Source organism: Pyrus communis, chromosome 12, assembly GCF_963583255.1.
Source record: "Pyrus communis chromosome 12, drPyrComm1.1, whole genome shotgun sequence".
NCBI lineage: Eukaryota > Viridiplantae > Streptophyta > Magnoliopsida > Rosales > Rosaceae > Pyrus > Pyrus communis.
This window is the reverse complement of record NC_084814.1, coordinates 24,694,972-24,716,666: the sequence shown is the minus strand read 5'-3', so window position 1 is coordinate 24,716,666 and position 21,695 is coordinate 24,694,972. Positions and strand designations below refer to the sequence as shown.

Below are 21,695 nucleotides of genomic sequence, written 5' to 3'. Positions count from 1 at the left end.
TTCTTACATTTCAAAAGAATTAAAATTCAAAAACTACCCCAACCCTTATCGTAAAATATCGTTTGTTAAAAAAATAAAAATTTAAGAAAAAACTTCCAAATGTTGTAATCTTATAAGCCATTCAATGTGTGGATGGTCAACCCACTACAACTCTACATGTTTGTCCACTAATCCACTTTCTGCCTCATCCTTCCATATAAAATCACACACAAAAACAAGTCTTATGGGTGAAAAGAGAGAAAAGAAAGAAGAAAGAAGAGAGGAAGAAGAGAGAAGCCACAAGGCTCATGGCAGAGAAAAGAAAAAGAGGAGAGAATAGAGAGAGTTATCTTTGTAATCTTATTACTTCAGATTATAAATGAAAGCATCACTGCTTCTTCGAGGACGTACTCCAGTCACACTGATTGTAGAAGAACCTTGTAAATTTTATGTCTTATTTATTTATTCCACTGCACACTCCGTCAATTTTATAAGACCAACATCAATTATCCTCTGCAAATTAGGGCCTGAGAGGGAGAGCTCTTCCCCGACCAAAATTACAGAGGTGCCCCCGATAAAATTCCATAAGTACATATACAGGAAAAAATATCCGAAAATCTTCCCAGGAAAATCTTATCGTCTCCTCCAAAACTACAGAGTCTTCGTCTCCAACCTCCCGTCGCTCCACCGCTTTCCAGGCTCCGACCAATTAGAAAATGACAGCGCGCCGCCGTCAACAGCCACAGTAAGCTGACAATTTATTTCAATCTTCACCGCAAATGGCCTTCACAACCGCGAAAATTTCCGAAATGCCACTGAGGAACTCACTCCCACTCACCTCTCACTCGCCCTCCTCTCTCAGCCTCCTCTTCTCGGCCCCAAAACCGTCATTTCGCATCGTCAAAACATTCTCCTCCTCCGTCAGAACCACCGAGCACGGCGGAAATCCGAACGCTAAACCCCCGCAGCACAAATCCAGACCCGCCTCGCCCGCTCCTTGGCTCAACAAGTGGCCCAATCGCAGCTCTCCCGCCGAATTACCCCGCCAGAATGTCAACGACAAGGTCAAAGAGTCGCAGGGACGAGAGAAAGATGGCAAGGCGGATTCGACTCGGTACTTTGACAAGGATAAAGGCCAGAACGCGATTGAGAGAATCGTGTTCCGGTTGCGGAACTTAGGGTTAGGGTCGGACGATGAGGGGGAAGACGATGGAATCGGATTGGACAGTCAGGATTCAGTGCCGGTGGCAAGCGGAGAGGAGAAGCTCGGGGATTTGTTGCAGCGGGAGTGGGTCCGGCCGGATTATGTATTGGAGGAGGAGAAGAGCGCTAATGAGGTGGCATTGCCGTGGGAGAAAGAGGAGGAGGAGGAGGTGAATGACAAGGAGGAGGTGAAGGGGTTGAGGAAGAGGAGAGGGAAAGCTCCGTCCTTGGCGGAATTGACAATTGAGGACGAGGAGCTGAAGCGGCTGAGGAGAATGGGGATGGTGCTTAGGGAAAGGATCAGTGTGCCCAAGGCCGGGATCACCCAGGCGGTGCTAGAGAAGATTCACGATACATGGAGAAAGACGGAGCTGGTGAGGCTCAAGTTCCATGAGGTGCTGGCATTGGACATGAAGACGGCTCACGAGATTGTTGAGGTTTGTTCAGTTCTCGAATTTTCAGTTTTTGCAGTGTTATGACCAATTTACATTTGTATATATGTGTGTTGAGTGTAAATTACAGTACTTGCTGAATGCAGCTTGGAATTGTATGTCGAGTTTGGAAATGAACATGTAGAAGCATTTTACTTTCGTAATGTAACTGACTGCTTGTAGTGATTGGTCAGCGTCGAACAGGAGGGTTAGTTTTATGGCGATCAGGAAGTGTCATGGTTGTGTACCGAGGGAGTAACTACAAAGGACCTTCTCAATCCCAAACTGTTGATGGGGAAAGGGGTGGTCTTTTTATCCCAGATGTTTCTTCAGCTGAAACATTGGTGACGAGAAGTGGCAACGATGCAACTTCAGGTCCAGATAACACTGAGCAAGCATTGAAAATTCCAGAGCGTGTTCATAACATGACGGAGGAGGAAGCTGAGTTTCACAGCCTATTGGATGATTTAGGTCCACGTTTCGAAGAGTGGTGGGGTACAGGAGTACTTCCTGTTGATGCTGATTTGCTTCCCAAAACAATTCCTGGCTACAAAACACCTTTCAGGCTTCTCCCTACGGGGATGCGATCAAGGCTGACTAATGCAGAGATGACTACCTTACGGAAACTTGCCAAGTCGCTTCCTTGTCATTTTGCCCTTGGTATAATTCTCCTTCTGTGTACCTTTCTTCAGTTTACCGTGTCAATATTTGACATAACTCTTTGTTCTTATTTTCTTAATGAAGGGAGAAATAGAAACCATCAAGGGTTGGCATTGGCTATTATTAAACTTTGGGAGAAAAGCTCTGTTGCAAAGATTGCTGTCAAACGAGGTATCCAGAATACAAACAACAAGTTGATGGCTGAGGAGATAAAGGTCTGTTCAACATTGTCTCTTGTCCTAATTACCATCAAACCTTGTGTTTTTCATGTGACATTTTACCTTTCGTTCCTGTCCATTAGTGGCACTTTCAGTTCTTCCTGCTACAACTTTCTCAAGCTTATTCTGCATTTTTATTTGTTTTTCAAGGAAAAAATGCGAAACACCGTCCTTCTAATTAAGGAACCTGTGTAAATCTGTTATTACTTGTTAATAAGTTTGCCATTAAGCGCCTCCACCTTGCATGTTCTACCAAATCTATGGTTGAAGAGGCACTCAGCACATTTTATTTTCTTCTTTCGTCAAATAGTTTTAAGGTTTTTTTGTAATCTTCTTCTGATTGTTACCTACGGAATAAATACCAATGGATACTGATTTAAAGTTCCTTCTATTTTGCAGAATTTAACAGGTGGCGTTTTACTGCTCAGAAACAAATATTACATTGTCATTTACCGTGGAAAGGACTTTCTTCCAACAAGTGTGGCTGCTGCTCTGGCTGAAAGACAGGAACTAACGAAACAGGTTCAAGATGTTGAAGAGAAAATGCGGATTAAAGCAATAGATGCGGCTTCTACAGGTGCAGTGGAAGGACAGGCACTTGCAGGGACTTTGGCTGAGTTTTATGAGGCTCAAGCTCGTTGGGGAAGAGAAATATCTGCTGAAGAACGGGAAAGGATGATTGAAGAAGATTCGAGAGCTAAGAATGCTAAGCTTGTCCGACGAATCGAGCATAAACTAGGTGTTGTAAGTATTCTCTCTATCCTTCTTTTAGTGGACGAGCCTGTAAGGGTCTTGTTCTCACTCCTTGTGAATGCAATAGTTTTGGAATTGAATCGACTCAAGTATAAAGACCCGGGTACTAGAGTGGTGCCATTTTTGTAACATGTTTTTATCCAGAATATATCATTTAACATTCATTAGACATAACTTAGTTGCGGAAGAAAGTATACATGTAAATTCATATGTGTACCTTAGTTTGATATTCTGAACTCATTGGCAGGCCCAAGCCAAAAAGCTAAGAGCAGAGAAACTCCTGTCCAAGATAGAATCATTAATGCTTCCTGCGGGTCCCGATTATGATCAGGAAACAATCACTGATGAGGAACGGGTTATGTTTCGCCGGGTTGGTTTGAGAATGAAAGCGTACTTGCCTCTTGGTAAGAAATCTTCTAATTTTTGAGGTGAAGATAGAATTTTTAGCTGAAACACTAATGGTCTTTATTTCATAATTTACCAGGCATACGTGGTGTCTTTGATGGTGTCGTCGAAAACATGCATTTGCATTGGAAGCACAGAGAACTAGTGAAATTAATAAGCAAGCAAAAGACTCTTGCTTTTGTTGAAGATACAGCTAGGTTATTGGAATATGAGAGTGGTGGTATACTTGTGGCGATAGAAAGAGTTCCAAAGGGATATGCTCTCATTTACTATCGGGGAAAGAATTATCGGCGACCCATTACCTTGAGGCCAAGGAACCTTCTAACTAAGGCTAAAGCATTAAAACGATCAGTGGCCATGCAACGCCATGAGGTTTCTAAGAAATTTTTATTTCCCAGTTTTTTGGATATTTCGCTCTCGTTGATGTTCTTCACCTCACACTAGATCTCTTATGTCCCATGCAGGCTCTCAGTCAGCACATATCTGAACTAGAGAAGAACATAGAGCAAATGAAATCTCAAGTTGTAAGTTATATTATTTTTTGTTTCAACACGTATCTGAAGCACTGCTGATAAAATCAGTGATCACTATATGTTTGTTCATCTTCATCTGTTCACTGTGCAATCCAAGCGTATGCACGCTCTCGCACGGCCGGTTGTTGCTATACAGCTTTGGTTTCTCCAATAATATGCATGATACATTTTTGTGCTTTTGTATGGGTGTTTGCTCACTCGCATGACCATAGCTTTGTTGATTGTGAACAGGGTATTTCTGAAGATGATGTAGATGAGAGTTCCTGGAGCTCGAGAGATCCCGAGCAGATTCATCGTGCGTTGGAATTAGTCCAAGTGAGATATCCTGCTTCTCGTTGTCATCTATTTACTATCAAGTGGCCATGAGCTCCAATCAGATTGATTGTATTAGTATAAATTTTTAGCATGCCACCTCTAGGACAGATTTTGGCTTTCCTTAACTATCCCCGTATCAAGCAATGAGAGTAAAATATTTGATTCTTATCTGCAGAGCGAGGACGAAAATGAGGATGAGGATGAAGATGAAGATTCATACGTGGATTCAGATGTTAGTGACAATGATGAAGATTCTGATTGGGAAAACGAAGATTAAAAACTTTGGTCCATTTTTGAAACGCTGATCATCTTGCGCGCGTGAACAAGAACTGTTGACAATGGCAAAGCATGGGATGCTTGTAAAGAATTAGCCTTGCAATGCTAATTATCCTGCCTAGTGGATTGTCTAAAAGCGTGAATGATTATCTTCGACTCGGAGCATGAGATGGATTCAACGGAGCTTTGTTCAGAGAGGACTGAGTTTGCAGCAAGGGAGCAAAACATTGGAACAGAATGGCTTTTAGCATATAGATAAAATTCTGATGTATTTCGTTGGTCAACAGCTTTGTAGTTAACGTTTTCTAATTTATGCATTTGTGTATACAACAAATGGATGTAGATTTAACACCTAAGCTGATGAACTAGGCATTGCCGGTTGGTTTTGGTATTGCTTTCTCGGAGGAGCTTGGACCTGCGATGGCCCTGTTTGGTCGTGTAAACCAACTTGACCAGGCAACGAGGGAGCTGTTTGGTTGCTGAGTTGGTTGTGTCGACTGCTGAGAATTATGTGATGTCGGTGGCTGAATGCTGGGAATCTACAGACAACCTCAAGTTAGCATATAACATAAGTGCACAACTAGGAAAACACTTCAAAAAGGCTTCCAGAGAAAGAAAAGGCGTATGCCATTCCAAATACAAAATCCAGAAATACAGCCAGCAATCATATCAGTAGTAAAAGGTAAAATCCGTAGTTCCTGAACCAAAGCTACTACGTAATCAAACCGATCAGAGACCAAGCCTAACAAATATATTCCCCAAGCAATCAACTCTCAAACATCACCGAGACAAAATCACACGTCAATTTAGCATTAACAAAGGTAAAATCTTGTTTTCTCGTTGGGAGCCAAAATGAACAACTTTCCTCGGAAGCTATTCGAACCTTTACAGCTTTGAACCCTAATCATATAAAACTATCTCAACAAATCAAGGAAAAACAAAAATTGACAGAGACTAAAACCTAACTACACAAAACCCTCTGCATCGTAGACAAATTTAAATATTTAAGCAAAAAGGGGAAAAATTCGACAAAATTAGGAACCTGGAAAAGAGCTTTGGTGAGGTCTGGATTCTGAAAAAGGATCTGCCTCGCCCGCTGATGGTTCTGTTCTATCAAATTCTGCATTCAAATGAACAAAGAAAACGAACGTCGACATTAGTCGTAGGTCAATTTCGGGGTGTTTGGAGGGAAAGAAAATTTCGGAAGGAAAATTGGAGAAGTAGAAAATACGAGGGAGATAAGGGATACCTTCATTTGAGACATGATGTTGTAAAGCTGGTTCTTCGACATTCCCGCGACGTTAGCCAGTCGGCCGTCGCCGGCGAGTTGCTTTCCCGCCATTGTGCACCGAGAGGGAGAGAGGGAGAGAGAGAGAGAGAGAGAGAGAGAGAGACGGAGACTAGAGTGCGCGCCTTTCCGGTGTGCTGGTTAGTTTTAACGGTTAATAGGCCTGGGCCGCCGCTTTAACGACAGTTTATTATGATTTGGGCTGCATTTTTAATTTTTATTTTTTATAAGTCTGCTGGATTTTTCCCATCAGTAAAATCGTGGCCGTCGGAAGATTACATGTTCTAATATACGTATTTTTTATTTCATATTTGTTAATAAAACGTAGAGAAATCATGGTTAGGATTAATTCTAGGGAACTTTAACGAAAAATTTCTGGTATTGTTCACTTTAACGAAAAATCACATTTTTACACTAAAAAGTTAATCTTGGCACTATTCACTTTACCATTTATTTTGTCCTTATCGTTAAAACTCAAAATTTTCAAGCCATTTTCATTAGTTTTCCTTAATGCTCATTCCAACTCATTTCAGGTAAGTCCGTATAAAAGGATATTCATTGACAACGTTTTAGTCGATATAAGGATAATTGTATTATTTTTTCTGAATGTTGTTAGTATCTAGTTCATACATAATTAACATAAATCAACTCCACGAAAGGCATTGCGTGGATCTGAATAGTCTATATTTCTTTTGAGATCTCGAACCTCTGCATTTAGCTACTAATAATTGGTTCGAATTTTGTTATAATAATAACAAAAAATTCTTGTCAATGATGATTGATGAACTTTCATTTTCTTAACCATTACCTTCATCGTGTAGATTACCTTATGAATTTTGAGAGAGAAATCTGTTGAGATGTTTGATCATGAGAAACATGTTTTCATAATATGAGAGGGTGCAGATTTAACATAGGGAGTTTTCCCTACCAGCATAATACTAAACTCTTCAACATAATTAAACAGACCCATAAACTAGGGCAAGAACCCTATTATTTTTTGACATAATAATCTAACATAGTTATAAATATATGGAACATTATCGAACTTTACGTACGTGCTTGTGAGTCTACTCTCCCTGTGGTACTGCATTTGTTTCATAACCAGTACTTCAGGATTAGTACAGTAACGAAGCCGAACTTTACAAGATGTTATTAGCTTATTCATTTGATCAGAATGTACACTTCACAGCTTCACCAAATGGAGTCCAAATTGAATGGTTGCTCCGAATGTTGTTGTGGTGGCATCGATTCCATCATCTGATCTTTAATACTCGACGAAGAAGCTTGAAAATTTGAATTTATATGATCCATAGTAGTACTGGATCCAATGTGATGAGACATTGACGGCATCATTCCTTGCTGCTGCATATTATTATATGATGAGTAATCTAGAGTACTAGTGCCTGCTGTAGCTTGACCATGATTAGTATCTCTTGGTTGAAAATTACTACCGTTATTATTAGTACTACTCCTAAGATGTAATGCCCTAAGAAGCAACGAATTCACCGAAAGATTTGAGGGACTTAACAAGCTTGACGGCCATGAAACAGCGTTCGCGGCTGCCTCTCTCGCCGCTGTTGCTGCCCAATTCATGTTCAAACTCATGTTGGTAACGTCGTTAATGTTGTTCTTGCTATGATCAATAATATTGCTGTAATAGCTTGGGGGTGAGGAAATGTTGTTGCTGAACCCGCTGGATGAATTTGCGTTAATATTGCTGTTTAGGTTTGGCAGCTCGATGTCGCCGAATTCATTAACTATTGAGTTCGTATCGTCGCATGGAGATTCTGTCGACGGCTGCTGATGGGAGGATGTGGTTGCTTGCTGTGGCTTTTTCAATGCACTAATGCTCTTTTGGAAAACTCTGCAAACCACCCATTCTTCCTGCATATTGTGAAACCAATAAAAAAATTAAACCTAGCAAATTAAAGAATTATAAATATAATCGATCAAGGCCAAGTGTTTGAGATTGTTTCTGAAATGGCTAAAAACACTTTATGACAACCAAAAACGCATCTGACTATTTTTTACCAAAAAACTTAGTGTTTATGTTTAATAGAATAACTCTCTGAAAAACACCTTTTTAGAAGAACCTCCAAGTGTTTTTCAGGTAAGCACTTCTAGCAAAAGTGCTTATCAGTAGAAGTGGTTTTAAGATAGCAGTCCCAAACGATCCAATTGTTTTCTTCTATAGTAATTTGTACCTTTGAGGAATTGAAAGGATGCTTGTTTTCTAATCTGTATTCATGCATGACCCAATTGCTTTTCTCACCCCTAGGAGCTCTGCCCTTGTAGAAAACTAGGGTTTTCTTCATCCCAACCAGTACACCTGTACGATGTATTTCCTTGTCTTTCCCAGTTGTTTTCCAGTACCCGGCTTCCGTGGCTCGGTTGGTTCGAAGCCCAGTTGGATATTTTCGGTCTCTCAGGTTGAAGAAGTACCATTCTTTCTCTCCCATCGAAGCCTTGCCTTCACCAATCACATAATAATTTAGTTTGTTTGTAAGTTGCATATATCGGTTAAATACGTTACTGTCAAAATATATTCCTATCAAAAGTATGAATATTTAAGCTAATTAAGAACGTTCTGAAAAATAGTATTCAAGTATATCTGTTGGTAAATTAGTATAAGAGATGTATGTTGTGAAACAATTTTTAAAGGTCTGATTGCATTTTTTTAGGGTAGTGTTATCCACATACCTATTTTTACAATTTTACTTCTCGAACACCCCTCTCATTTTCGCCATCAAATCTAATGAATTTAAAAAATCAATGACAAAAAATTAACATAAATATGTGAGAGGTAAAAATGGTGTGCGAATAGTACTATCCTTTCTTAACAAAAGATATACCGTAAACCTAAGAAAGTCTGAAAAAATGTCATGGGAAGTATGTATTTGGTGTGGTTGGTCAAACAAATCAAAGAGGAAGGAAGAGATTGGAACATAGTTTTCTTTATTCTCTTTGTTATCCAAGCATATTGAATTAAGGCTTTTTATATAAAATAGTTTTTGAAATTGGTATAACTTCTCACTTATTAGTCATTCAGATTTAAAATCAATAGAAGTTGTCTTAGAGTTTGTCCACCATCAATCATTTTGGTCATTTGATGAAAAATATCTGCTAAAATAAGGATTAAAATGGCAAAATGATTTGACAAAAATTGAGGGCATTTTTTTCATTTTATTTCTTATTTAACGTGATTTTTCACGGAATGACGAAAATAATTGATGGTAGACAAGCTCATGAACCAGTTCTACTGATTTTAAATCTCATGGATCAAAATGAGGAGTTATGCAAATCTCAGGGACCATTTTAGCTAAAAAGCCTTGAATTAATCTAAACGGGGATAGAGCTTCAAACTTAGTGCTCTAGCCAACTTGGCTAAGCCTAAATCTGCTCCTATACTATCCTTTCTTCCTGTTTGAATTGCATGTAATTTTCAGGAAAGATTGCTTTACTTACATAAATTCAACAAAGCCATTAGGAAAATTAAAGAAAGACAGATTGTGATCATCATCCAGATCGTTACTAAAAGCCTCTAAGGAATAAGAAGAATGAAATATCATAGAAAACTAGGAATAATCAGATGATATTATAGGAAGAAGGCAAAAATGTGAGGCAGATGAACAGAAGAATAGGGTTGAACATGATGCACATATATAAACATAATCTGACCATATATATATATGTATATACCTGGGAGGTCCCAAGGTTCACACTTATTGAGATCAACGTCTGCTACAGCTTTCGACGTGAAACTAACATCAGAAACCTTGGGGCACAAATAGTGCGTTATCAGTTCTTCATCTGTAGGATGGAATCTGAAACCTGGAGGAAGACTCTCTTGCATTCTTGATTCGATAAACAAACCAAGTGGATTCGATTTTGATGCGAGCAGAAACCCTGGTACGGATATCTGATGCTGGCTAGCTTAAAAGTAAAGCTCAAGGCGATCAGGTATTAATGGTGTATACTTTGTGTTGTATAAACTCGATCTTCAAAAAGAAGAAGCCAGTCATTAGCCACATTAGTCTTTTTATATGTTGATAATTACAGCTAACACTTTGACAAAGATGGTGATTGAAAAGTACAAATTTTCTAATGGAATTAAATAATTAAATTACCAAAAACGCCCCAGCTACTATACATGAGCGTAAGGGAGGGGTATATATATTTTCTAGTAGTCGTCTGTGAGGCTTGAGATTATGGCATTGACTACGACTGATTCAATCAAAGTGGATTTGACATTGTGTCATTTTAAATAAAATTTTGTAGAAGATGAGTGGCAAGTATTTTAGCACGAGGTTTTGTTTTTGTTGTACCAGATTTCATGTATTTTGTTTCTAATTCCATGATCCAGTCCAACCACCTTCACCCATTTCTACCCACCAAACCCTGTCTACGCTACTACTACTGTGAGTTCAATGGGAACATGGTAATCTGCAGCGTATATCCCTTTTCATTCAATCATAAATTACTGTTATCAATTGACATCTCAACCAAGTTGAGGAGAAGTTCAACTCCTTAGAAAAATACACGTAAGATCCCTTAATTTCTTGATGTGAAATTCACATTCTTAACACACCCTTCATGGAATCATGCATGACGTTATTTAAGTCTAAAACGTAAGCATTAGGCAACACATATTGGGAGCACATGAGCTGTTGGGCTCAACACATAGGTTAGCATACCTTAATATCATAAAAGAAGTTGAGGTTGCACCGTAAAATAAACCGAAGAAAGTTGAGGTTCTACTATAAAACCAATTGATAACATAACTACGAAATGACTTAGCTCTTTATACACATATACCTGATAAGAGATTAACACTCTAATATGAAGTTTAATTAGTTTGGTTATTGTTAGTTTGGTTATTGTCTTAAATAAGATCAAATATAGCATATATATATATATGGATGCATTCATGGCTAGATTGCTTGATATACTGCAAATTTTTTAATTAATTAGATTGCATGTTTGGAAGTGCGTATGATCATGATAGTTTGTTTACAGCAAAGAATATTGCATAATTGACAGTTCAAAGATCTTTTAATTCGTATATAATGGTTGGCTGTAGGCTATAGGTGGCTTATCTTCTTTTTCTAATTTATTTAACTATAACTATGTGTGGGCAAAGTTTACCAAGAGTGGTTAAAATGGTGACCAACCCGTACGACTGTATGTAAGCGTTTCCGTTACATTTTTTCTTCACGCTCACCTCCTTTTGTCTTCCAAGCTTCGCATAAAATTCAATCCTAACTCCAACTTTTGATGGAGTACTACATCCAGGTTTCCTGCATGCTAGGGTTTCTAGAAGACTAGAAACATCTCTCTCTCTCTCTCTCTCTCTCTCTCTCTCTCTCTCTCTCTCGGTGGTGCTCATTATTATATGTTTGGGTTGAAATTTACACGATAATCACTGTATGATTACCTTTTACACGTTTGATTGTAAGAAAAAAAATTAAGGATGGGTGACTTTTGGTTTGAAATTTTACTTTGTGAGACTTTTAAATAGAGGCTCGAAACTTCCTCCATTTTTACTGATTACCATAACTCATAGGTGTTTTGAATTGGATTGGAAAAGTCACTCCATTCAAGCTTCATTCAAAGAAAGAAGCAAAAAATGTTGTCCAGCTTAAAGTGGAAGACTGATAAATCATAACGGAAACTTATTCTTTCTACCCCTATAAAATGGTAAGAATTAAAGGGGGATAAGTTTCCTGTGTCTGAAACTTATTCACCTATAGTTACACATACCTTGACTTTGTGAGTTTTTTATTTTTTTTGGGATGTAAGGAAAAGCCCCTAGGGCAAGAAGAGCTAGCTAAGTCCCAAAGCCACGCCTCACGAGCCTTACGAGGCAACGAATTAGTTCACATCACTTAGTAACACATCATTTGGTTTGTAAATTTGGTTTAAAATTTTGGTCTCCCTAACATTACCTTTAGTAATAAGATCACAAATATATTGACGGACCAATCAATATTTTACCTTTCAAAATCAAATAAAAAAGAAGCAAGCCGTCTATCAAAAGCCCAATTGAAAGCCCATAATCTCTACCATTGCTAGCTATACAATGAATGTAATGTTACACTTAGAGAGATAGTATAAATGTTGGTTGGCCCTACTGTCTCTATCATAGAGATAGAGTCTGCTAACATATGTAAGTCTTATTTCTACTAGAGATATGAAACAAATAGGTGGTGAAAGTAGTATTTTTGTAAAGAGAATATTTCTACAATCAACAATACCATTCCAAGCGATGGAATGTCAAGCCCTCTTCGGGGCTAAAAAAAAAAAACTACAATTACGAAAATAGTTAGCACGTATTAATTTCACCCATCAGTTAGAATCCCCAGTAAGGATCCTCCACCCCAACTTGTAAAGAGCAGCCTTATTAAAATGAAGCACAAGTCTAACACCAAGGTCACCTTTATCTTTAGAGGAATGTCCAAGCGATAGGAGGATGAGTCCTCGAAGAACCCCAGAAAAATCCTGACTCGCCTGCTCAATAGCTTTAGCTGTTCTAGGAGGACACGGAAAGAAGGAAAAATATTATTAGGCATGCTAGAAATAGTTGGCTTTTAAAGTGTAAGCTTGAACCGGTTTACAAAGAGAGTTAGGTACCCTTCCATCCTGCAAGCTTGTGTTGCACTTTGAGAATGAGCTCTTTCGCCTTAAAAGGGTCTTTCCAAAAAAAACGAGTGGCGGATTCAAGAAAAATTGTTTAGGGGGTCAAGTGTAAAAATTTATACACATTTTTTCAACAACAAATAGCCATAAAAATTAAATCATAACTCCATCATTCATAATTTATGAATAAATAACATTAAAAACTACAAATGTCCATTACAAGCGACAATTGTTCACGACATGGTTTTGTATTTTGAAAATATCATATTGTAGCTTCTTTATTATTATTATTATTATTATTATTGAACTTTACTATTATTAATGAATATTCAAATTTTATAAATCTGGAATTTGGTTTGGGATTAGGTAGAAATTAAGATTTTAAAGATTTGGGTTTATATTGTCTAGATTAATTAGAAGCTTAAGTTTTTTTCAAGTGGCTGGGTCCTATTTTTTAAAAGTGTATAAAATGACTTGGTTTTGCTTCAAAGGCACACTTCCAAATGAGTGATGGCACTACTTCAAAGCAAATAGGGTTTGGAATAGTGGAAGTGGCAGCTATAGACTTATCCACTTTTCTTTAGGAAATTCCTTGGCAGGTTGAGGCAAGTTTAGAAATCCAGAGGTAGAAAAACAGAGGTTGCAACACCAAACTCTGATGTATTATTGGAGGCAAAGGCACGATGCAACCTTCATCCACGCGGTATACAATTCCCTGCCTTGCCACGCGTTGCCCATTCATTGAGGCATTCCATCGAGCAATTGGAGGGCATATCTCAAGGACAACTCTGAACCTCAAAGGGGCAGCACTGTGGTTTTCCATGGAGGTTTGCCAAAGTTAGGAGGGTCAGATGACCCCTCATGCCCCTTAGTGGATCTGCCAGTGCAAAAAACCACATTATGAAGTCCCAAATTTACCTCTGGAATGGCAATGTCAGATTTGCAAAACCTGTCCAATAGTCACCTTATCATGAGTAGAAACATTGTTTGAAAAATAAGGCGAAGACATATGAAAGTTAATTTGATGTCCAAAAGCAGAAGAAAAGTAATGGCGGACATCTAGCACCTTCATAGCAGCCGAAAAGAGAGTAAACTTTGAGACTCAGTCTAACATCCTTCTTCTTCTTTTTCAAAATCCCATCCAATTGCATAAGTCATCACTCACACAGACAAAGTTGAGAATGAATCTCACATTGATGGGATGAAGAACCTTACATGAGCTTATAAGTAAGTTAGGCCACTCTCCATATTACCAATTGGTTTTATGGTTGAACCTCAAGTTTTTTTCGTGATATCAGAGCACGTTGTCCCATGTGTGGAACGGTCACACGCGCTCTACGTCACCCTATTATATTATCCACGTGTTAGGCTTAAAAATTCGCCACACGTGAGGGGCGCGTTGAGAATGAATTCCACATTGATGGGAGGAGAGACCTTACATGGGCTTATAAGTAAGTTGAGCTACTCTTCATATTGCTAATTGGTTTTATGGTTAAACCTCAACTTTCTTCAAGAACCACCACCCACTCTTCATATTTCCGACCCCATATCTTCAATTTCATCCCATCGCTTCCCATCTTATCCCATGTCATCCAATGGATCACAGCCTCTCCAAATTTCCCATGCTTTCCTACGTCTTGTCCCGCATCCCCTCTTGAAGTCCCAGGCTTAACAAACCGTCCCACTGCCTCTTCTGACCTTTGTAAAATCTGCATTGACGCTCATCCATTCGGCCATACACTACTACAAAATTACCTATAACTGATGGTCCAAACACCAACAAGAAAACATAATTTTTGTCAGATATTTGGTAAAAATCTGACATAAACTCATGCAATGTTGGATAATAGAACCGACACTAACGCTAGCGTCACGAAAAGGCTTTTAATGTCGGTTAATCCCCTTAATCCACCAAGAAGGAAAGCAATATAAAATAAAAAAGGATAGTAGCGTCAGTTAAAAGTAACATCGAGACTCACATCGGATATAGGCGACACTAAGTACACAAATACTGTCAGATGGAGCAGATTGATGTTGGTCCCAACCAACACCATCTAACAATTCGATAAATACAATAACCAATATATTGTCGCCCATAAGCGACACCACAAACTATTAATAAAAAAATAAAAATCTGTCTTTGTTTTTAATTAATAATAATTAAAAAAAAGTTTACATGAAATGAGAGCTAGAAGCAGAAGGGGAATTGAAGGAAACGAGTGATACAGGTGACGGGGAAACAAGTGATACAACCGACGGGGAATTGGAGGCCGGTACGGGTATGTTGGGTGTAGCATCCCTTTTCGAGGAAACGAGCGATACGGCCGATGGGGAATTGGAGACCGGCTTTAACTGACTTGGACACCGACTTCTTCCTCTCTCGCCTTTTCTTCCGCCGGCGCCCTTGGTGGCTTTCGTGGCTTCCATTCTCTCTGACTTTTTGGGGAAATGAAAACTATTCGTTTAGGAGGGAAAACAAATTGTTGGGAACTGAGATGAGCTCGGATTTGAATTTTGGTCTGGAGTGTTTTGGTGCGTGGTGTTTTATAGTGGGGTTTGCCATGTTGGCGATCCAAGTGCTTTTGGGGTGGCCAGTTGGATTGGTTTCAAATAAGGGAATGGTTCTGATTTTTTTATGACGATGAACGGCTGTGAGTTAATGACATGCTAGCAATCCAAGTCCTTTTGTGGTGACTCGTTGGAGCACTGGATAAAGAACACCAACATGTCAGCTACAACCGACGACACTGAGCTTTAAAATATTTAAAAATAATTATTAGTGTCAGCTACAAGTGACATTGGATTTTAAAATATATAAAAATAATTATTAGTGTCGGGTAGAAGCAACATGATTTTTTTTAACCGACACTGACTTTATGTCGATTGAAAACGACATGGTTTTCTTTTTATACAACACCACCATTTAAAAAGATTAAAAACTATGTTGATTAGAAGCAACATTAACAATCTATGTCGGTTATAAGCGACATAGACAGTTTATGTCGGTTATACCCGATAGTAATTCTGACACCATGTAAAGAGGGTGTCGGAAATGTCTTATCCGCCAGTATATTATATAAAACCGACACCAACCACCAACACAATAAGCCACTTTTGTAGTAGTGAGACCCCCATCCTTAACCTAGATGCCCCACCTCTCTAACCCCAAAGTCCTCTCTGCCATTCAACACGCTGTCTCTGACGTCACCCAAATCCGTTCCATCCTTAAAACCCTTGGTGACCAACCTGATCATGAGCTCATCCACACCACCCTCTCGAACAACCCTAATCCCCAATATGTAGAAAACTCCTACTTCTAATTTTATTTTTAACATTTGAATGTCAATTCGATCTGGCTTCCTACTGCCACCACCATCATCTAGACATTTACTCCTCTAATTTGATGAACAGGATATAATTTTGTTCAAGTTCAACTATTTGGAGTAGGTTTTTGGCGGCTCTCTAATTTCGGTGAATGTGGATGTGAATTTATCTTGATCTCGAGGTGTGGGATCATGGGTAGATACTTGGTAGTTGGTTTTGGGCAAGGGGAAGCACGACGTGAGCGTGGTGGTTCAGGTGAGGAGGACAGAGGTCAACTGTGCAGAAAATTATTTTCTTTTTAAATTATTTATTTTATAATTTTATTTTTTATCTACATGGCAAAATTGACTACCATATCAGCAAAAATATGGATTTTGCATTTGCCACATCATCACTTAATGGCCAATTTGACGAATTGATTATTGGAGGTCTAACATTGTAACATATTCGTCAGTTGAAATATGACATTGTAATATTTAAAAAATAAAATATGAGTTTGTTATATGACTCAAAGTTAAGGTGATAAAATGTAATTTATCATTTGTTTTTTAATCTATATGGACAAATTTGACTTTCACGTGAGTAAAAATATAGGCCCTACATTTGTCATGTCATCATTTAAAGGTCAAATCGACAATTTGGCTAACAGATATATGAAAATGAAATAATATGTAATTATATGAGATTGAAATGTTTTAAAGATGACGAATAAGTTGCAATTGCACCCATACAGAAAGAGTTAAAATGTAATTTACTCTAATTTCTTTGGCTATGTGGATTATTCAATCCAATTTGTGGCACCAAACGATTTTTTCCCCCCTTCAAAGAATTATGCAAATATTGGACTTTTCGTGGGTTATATTCAGGAATGTATTTACTATTGGGCTACCAAGATTTGGGATTTTTTTTTCAAGCTTATCAAGCAAAGATACGAAGTTGTGGTTAAAAGCTCAATCCATTGTAAACTAATTAATTAATACAAATCATAGTTTAGTGCTTCATAATCTGGTGATTTGATTCGTGCTTGATCAAGTAATCAACCGCTGATTGGATCGACAAACATGCATGCAGAAATCTTAGTGGCAAAGTTAATTAAAGACGAGAAGAAACAACCAAGAAGATTTCCAAAAGAGAAGCTCCAAAATCCAATTGACAACACCTCCCATAATTCATAGCTTTATAAAAAGGTTCTTTATATATTATAGGAGGCAAAGAATACTAATGCCTTCAAGCCTCCACTAATTATCTGACCAAAACCTTGTACAGAAACTTATGTCATGTCATTTTTTTCCTCTAATTATCTACTTTAAGTTATTTATTTTTATTTCAGCTTCTTTTTATTTGAAAATAATATTATCTTATATCTTCTTTTAAAAAGTGGCATGCATACATGTCTACCAATGCGTGTGGCTTGGTTTTGGTCTCTTCTTTTTATTTTTGTTTCTAATTATATACTTATATTTATTTATTTGGATATAGCATAGGCCCCTTTCTTGCAGAACAGGATTTTCTACTTTAATTCTAGCAATAAAAAGAAACAGGAAAAGGAGTTCTTTTACTTCAAATACAAACTAAAATACAAGGTTTATGTTCTTTTAATACAAAGATACTGCATTAGAAATGATTCTCACGATTTGTTTCACACAATGTGAGCGCATGCAAAAGAACTATTTTCATAAGCAATTTAATCAAGACTGTGCAATATCTTTTACCTAAAAAAAAAGAAGAAGAAGAAGAAGAAGAAGAAGTTAGTGAAATATTTAAAATAATTGTTGGTGGTAGTGAGAAACCTTTAAGGAATCAAATTATAGAAAATTATCTCTTACCTATATTAATGTCAGTTGTAACAGTTAAGTTTAAAAGTTTTTTTTCTTCAAAATAGTGTTATACGTGTTCCTTTATTATAAAATAGACGATTTAAGTGGCTTATTTATAAATATCAAATTAATAATACGAAACATATATAAGGTAAAGTTGGCACTTGCAATATTGGAGGACACGAAACATTTCTTGGGGAAAAAACTATTTCGACCAACAAGGAAGAGAGTATTTATGAAAGCAAACCAAAGCACACGCTTTAACTTTTTTTCAAGGAGTAATACTCCCACTTTGCCATTGTGCTTTGTGAAGGAGAGACACTAGAGGCTCCATGCAAACTCATTTTTCGGAGAAGAAAATGCCATGTTCAGCTGAGGAAGCACTAGTTAGGCTCTTCTACAACACCTCCTCCGCCTTCCACCTCCTCCTCCTTTTCCTCTACCTCTCCTCCATTTTTCTTTTCAAACTCTTCTACTTTGTTGGTAGCAACCCTATTTTCCCAAGGTCTTAATATATCCTTATGTTTTAAGTTCTTAACTGCATGCTCAGTTTTGTGTTTTACTTCTTTAATTTACTTAATCTTTACCCTTTTGTATGCATTTATTTGTTGGATTGCAGAAGCCAGAATGGATACGAAGACTACGTGTTTTCGGACGAAGAAGAAGAGGAGGAGGAGGAGGAGGAGGAGGAGGAAGAAGAAGACGAACAAAGGCAGTTTCATGTTCCTGGTCACCAATACTGCAGTACCATAAATGATCATGATCTGGTGGCTGACATCATTCACGGCGGCGAATCACTGATGTTTTTGCCTAACAATAACCTTCAGCATCATCATCAAAAATGTTTTTCGGAAGACCAATTCATTAGCGCACGGGAGAGCTTAATAATTGAAGACCGCCCGGATGAATCTTTGCATGAGTCACCACAAGGTTTAGAATCTGAACATGACGATCAAGGTGCGGAGGAAATCCCCGTGAAAGATACAGTTTCAGTTCTCAATTCTGTTGCGAAGGATCGTGTGTGGCCCACATCTCCGATAACTATAGAGCTACATAAAAGTGACAAAAATGGTGACGGTATGTCGCATTATTTCAAGCACTAAAGTTTGTTACACTTAGCTAGCTAGTCACATGATGTACTTCTAATACTTGTACTATTTGCAGCCTGACATTTGTTTATGTTATTTGATCATACAGGTAATTGTGATGAACATAATACTGAAATCAATAGGGCAGATCAGACGCATTTATCCAGTGACGAAAATTTTGTGGTTTTCGGGGCATCACAATTGAAGAACAAGAAGTTCCAAGTTCAAGACAATAAAGAGGATGAAATTTTTGGTGACTCAACTGTTGGATCAACTTCTAAGAGCTCTTCTGAATGGAGAAGCTCAATTAATTGCAGGGATTCTGCCACTGAAGATCCCTTTTCTTCCTCATCCCGGCGAAGCTGCCCCAAATGGGAGTCTTACACAGTCTTCCAAAAGTATGATGAAGAAATGATGTTCCTAGACAGAATTAGTGCCCAAAAGCTCCATGAAACAGGTAATTTAATTTTTTTTATTTTTTATTATCTAGCTATATTTTCTTCCTTTTTGTAATGATTTCTTTTATTAATATCTTAAGCTGACATTATATATGCTATATTTTTGTTTTTAGAATCACTTAAGTCTATTCAAGTTTGTCCAAGATCAATTTCGGAAAGGATTGTTCATAGAATCTCTACGGCAACAAAAAGGCTGCCTGATGTACGTCACAACCCTTATCATGAGCTGGAGGCTGCTTATGTTGCACAAATTTGCTTAACATGGGAAGCACTTAATTGGAACTACAAGAATTTTGAGCAAAAAAGGGCATCACGAAGTGAGTTTGATCCCGGCGTTCCTGGCGAATTAGCACAGAAATTTCAGCAATTTCAAGTGCTTCTACAAAGATATGTAGAGAATGAGCCTTATGAGCAAGGCAGGAGGCCAGAGATTTATGCTAGGATGAGGCTTTTGGCACCAAAGTTACTTCAAGTGCCAGAATATCGAGGTACATCTGCAGAAGAATTGTACTTTAACTTCTTTTAATTCATACCCTTTTTCTTTAACAATTTGAATGTTACATGATAGAATTTTTTAAATTGTATCAAAGAATGCAAAAGGTCTAGGGATCAAACAAAGTTAATTAACTAATGTATGAATCTTATGCCATAAATTTCAGAAGACGATGACCATCAAAAGGATGAAGGTTTTGGCTCAAAAATTTCGTCAGCTGCATTTTTAATGATAATGGAAGACGGAATCCGAACGTTCATGAATTTTCTCAAGACTGATAAGGAAAAACCCTGCCAGAAATTAGTATCCTTCTTCAAAAGAAAACGAAAAGGTTCAGTTGATCCCACTCTTCTCCATCTGATGAAGAAAGTTAATCAAAAGGTAAGTTCATATATATATGTATTATGTCAATTGCTTAATTATGTTGCGTTATCATTTATTTTTTACTATACCAAATTATTATCCATAACGGAAGTCCATCTTTATTAAAGAACTGATTGTCGATATGTTATTAGTAATGTCAAGTTACTAATATCACTGTTGTAACAAAGTGTACAAACATGTGATTGATACATTCTTGACAATATCAATGCGCGTCCGTTCTTTAAGTTAAAGAACATACGTCATGTATAAACATTTTCCGGATATAATCCTACTTCTCCCAATTTCATGAGCAGAAGAAGATGAAAATCAAAGATCTTCGACGTTCCCACAAATGCCTGAGAAAGCGAAGGTTGAAGGTGGAGGAAGAGATGGAGATACTGATGGGTCTGATTGACCTAAAACTGGTATCTAGGGTTTTGAGAATGACCGACCTAAATGCAGAACAATTGCATTGGTGCGAAGCAAAGATGAGCAAAGTGCGAGTTCTGGATGGGAGAAAATACCAAAGAGATTCCTCCCCACTTTTCTTCCCAGCACAATGACCCACGTACCACCATTGTGTTGCTTTGATGACTAGACATCGTGACATGAATGTTCATGCGTGACTTCACAGAGAATGAATGAATATCCTACCCAGGTACCCTTTTGTAAAAACCATTATAATATATAATATTATATTACTGAGGTAGGGCCTATAACTACATATCAAATAAACCACCTGAAGGTGACATGGATTTTGGAGTTTTCGAATCCATGAAATAATGTTTAGAGAGAGAGAGAGAGAGAGAGAGAGAGAACAAAGCAAGGAACATCAAGAGAGAGAGACAAGAGTTACTTTAGCTTTAGCTTTTTTTTAAAAAAAATTAGGGTTTATCTACAAGCTGGGATATGAGCTGAATCAAAAGAGGAGAAGACTAAAGAGGAAGAATAATAAGGCTGCTTCAAACACATGTGCAGATGCAGTGGAATAAAAAGGTAGCACATGGTACACTCAAGGGATTAGGGTTATATCATATATATGTGGTTAATTTAGGGTTTAGGACCCACTTAGCTGGGCAATGAAAAAAGAAATAAAGTCTGATATATCACCATTTTTAAAGATTTCTGTATCTGGAGGGTGGGTCGACAATGAGATTGCATGACTTTTTTAAAGGTGATGACCTATTGACTATTATAGTTGGGAAATCATGGTGATTGGAAAGGAAATATATTAATTTTGTACTCAGTTATTGCATGGGTTTTTGAAACTGTCACATAATTTCAAATGTCAAATGTCACATATCATTTGCTGAAAATTGTATAGTGCTTTGTAGATTTTAATTATTGTATACTTGATTGATCATTAACTATTCAAAATTCTATGGTATAGAATATTTTAGATAATATAAGAAAATTTCATCATTGCACCGTCAAAACATTAATGTGTTCCTTAAT

The 21,695-nt window shown here is 37.7% G+C and overlaps 4 protein-coding genes across 5 annotated transcripts; 2 read left to right on the top strand and 2 right to left on the bottom strand.

Annotated features, from left to right (window-relative positions):
- Positions 1 to 610: 610 nt before the first annotated feature.
- On the top strand, positions 611 to 5,199 carry LOC137710557 (CRM-domain containing factor CFM3, chloroplastic/mitochondrial-like). The gene is made up of 9 exons (XM_068449620.1): positions 611 to 1,619; positions 1,808 to 2,273; positions 2,358 to 2,488; positions 2,891 to 3,235; positions 3,492 to 3,648; positions 3,729 to 4,021; positions 4,114 to 4,173; positions 4,414 to 4,497; positions 4,673 to 5,199. Exons 1-9 carry the CDS (start codon positions 759 to 761, stop codon positions 4,772 to 4,774), a joined length of 2,499 nt encoding a protein of 832 aa, XP_068305721.1. The 5' UTR covers positions 611 to 758; the 3' UTR covers positions 4,775 to 5,199.
- On the bottom strand, positions 5,139 to 6,173 carry LOC137710558 (cleavage stimulating factor 64-like). Of its 2 annotated transcripts, none has more exons than XM_068449622.1 (3): positions 6,023 to 6,173; positions 5,816 to 5,893; positions 5,139 to 5,312 (listed from the first exon to the last, which is right to left on the bottom strand). In XM_068449622.1, exons 1-3 carry the CDS (start codon positions 6,113 to 6,115, stop codon positions 5,139 to 5,141), a joined length of 345 nt encoding a protein of 114 aa, XP_068305723.1. In that variant the 5' UTR covers positions 6,116 to 6,173. The 2 variants fall into 2 exon arrangements, 1 of the variants encoding a protein (XP_068305723.1); XR_011064981.1 differs by lacking the exon at positions 5,139 to 5,312 and adding an exon at positions 5,406 to 5,673.
- Positions 6,174 to 6,991: 818 nt separating this feature from the next.
- On the bottom strand, positions 6,992 to 10,089 carry LOC137711740 (protein CUP-SHAPED COTYLEDON 1-like). The gene is made up of 3 exons (XM_068450994.1): positions 9,761 to 10,089; positions 8,266 to 8,531; positions 6,992 to 7,945 (listed from the first exon to the last, which is right to left on the bottom strand). Exons 1-3 carry the CDS (start codon positions 9,912 to 9,914, stop codon positions 7,253 to 7,255), a joined length of 1,113 nt encoding a protein of 370 aa, XP_068307095.1. The 5' UTR covers positions 9,915 to 10,089; the 3' UTR covers positions 6,992 to 7,252.
- Positions 10,090 to 18,051: 7,962 nt separating this feature from the next.
- LOC137711620 (uncharacterized) lies at positions 18,052 to 21,488 on the top strand. Its single transcript, XM_068450876.1, has 6 exons — positions 18,052 to 18,343; positions 18,458 to 18,915; positions 19,036 to 19,383; positions 19,498 to 19,872; positions 20,044 to 20,258; positions 20,555 to 21,488. The coding sequence occupies exons 1-6, from the start codon at positions 18,171 to 18,173 to the stop codon at positions 20,801 to 20,803; spliced, it is 1,818 nt and encodes a 605-aa protein (XP_068306977.1). The 5' UTR covers positions 18,052 to 18,170; the 3' UTR covers positions 20,804 to 21,488.
- Positions 21,489 to 21,695: the final 207 nt, after the last annotated feature.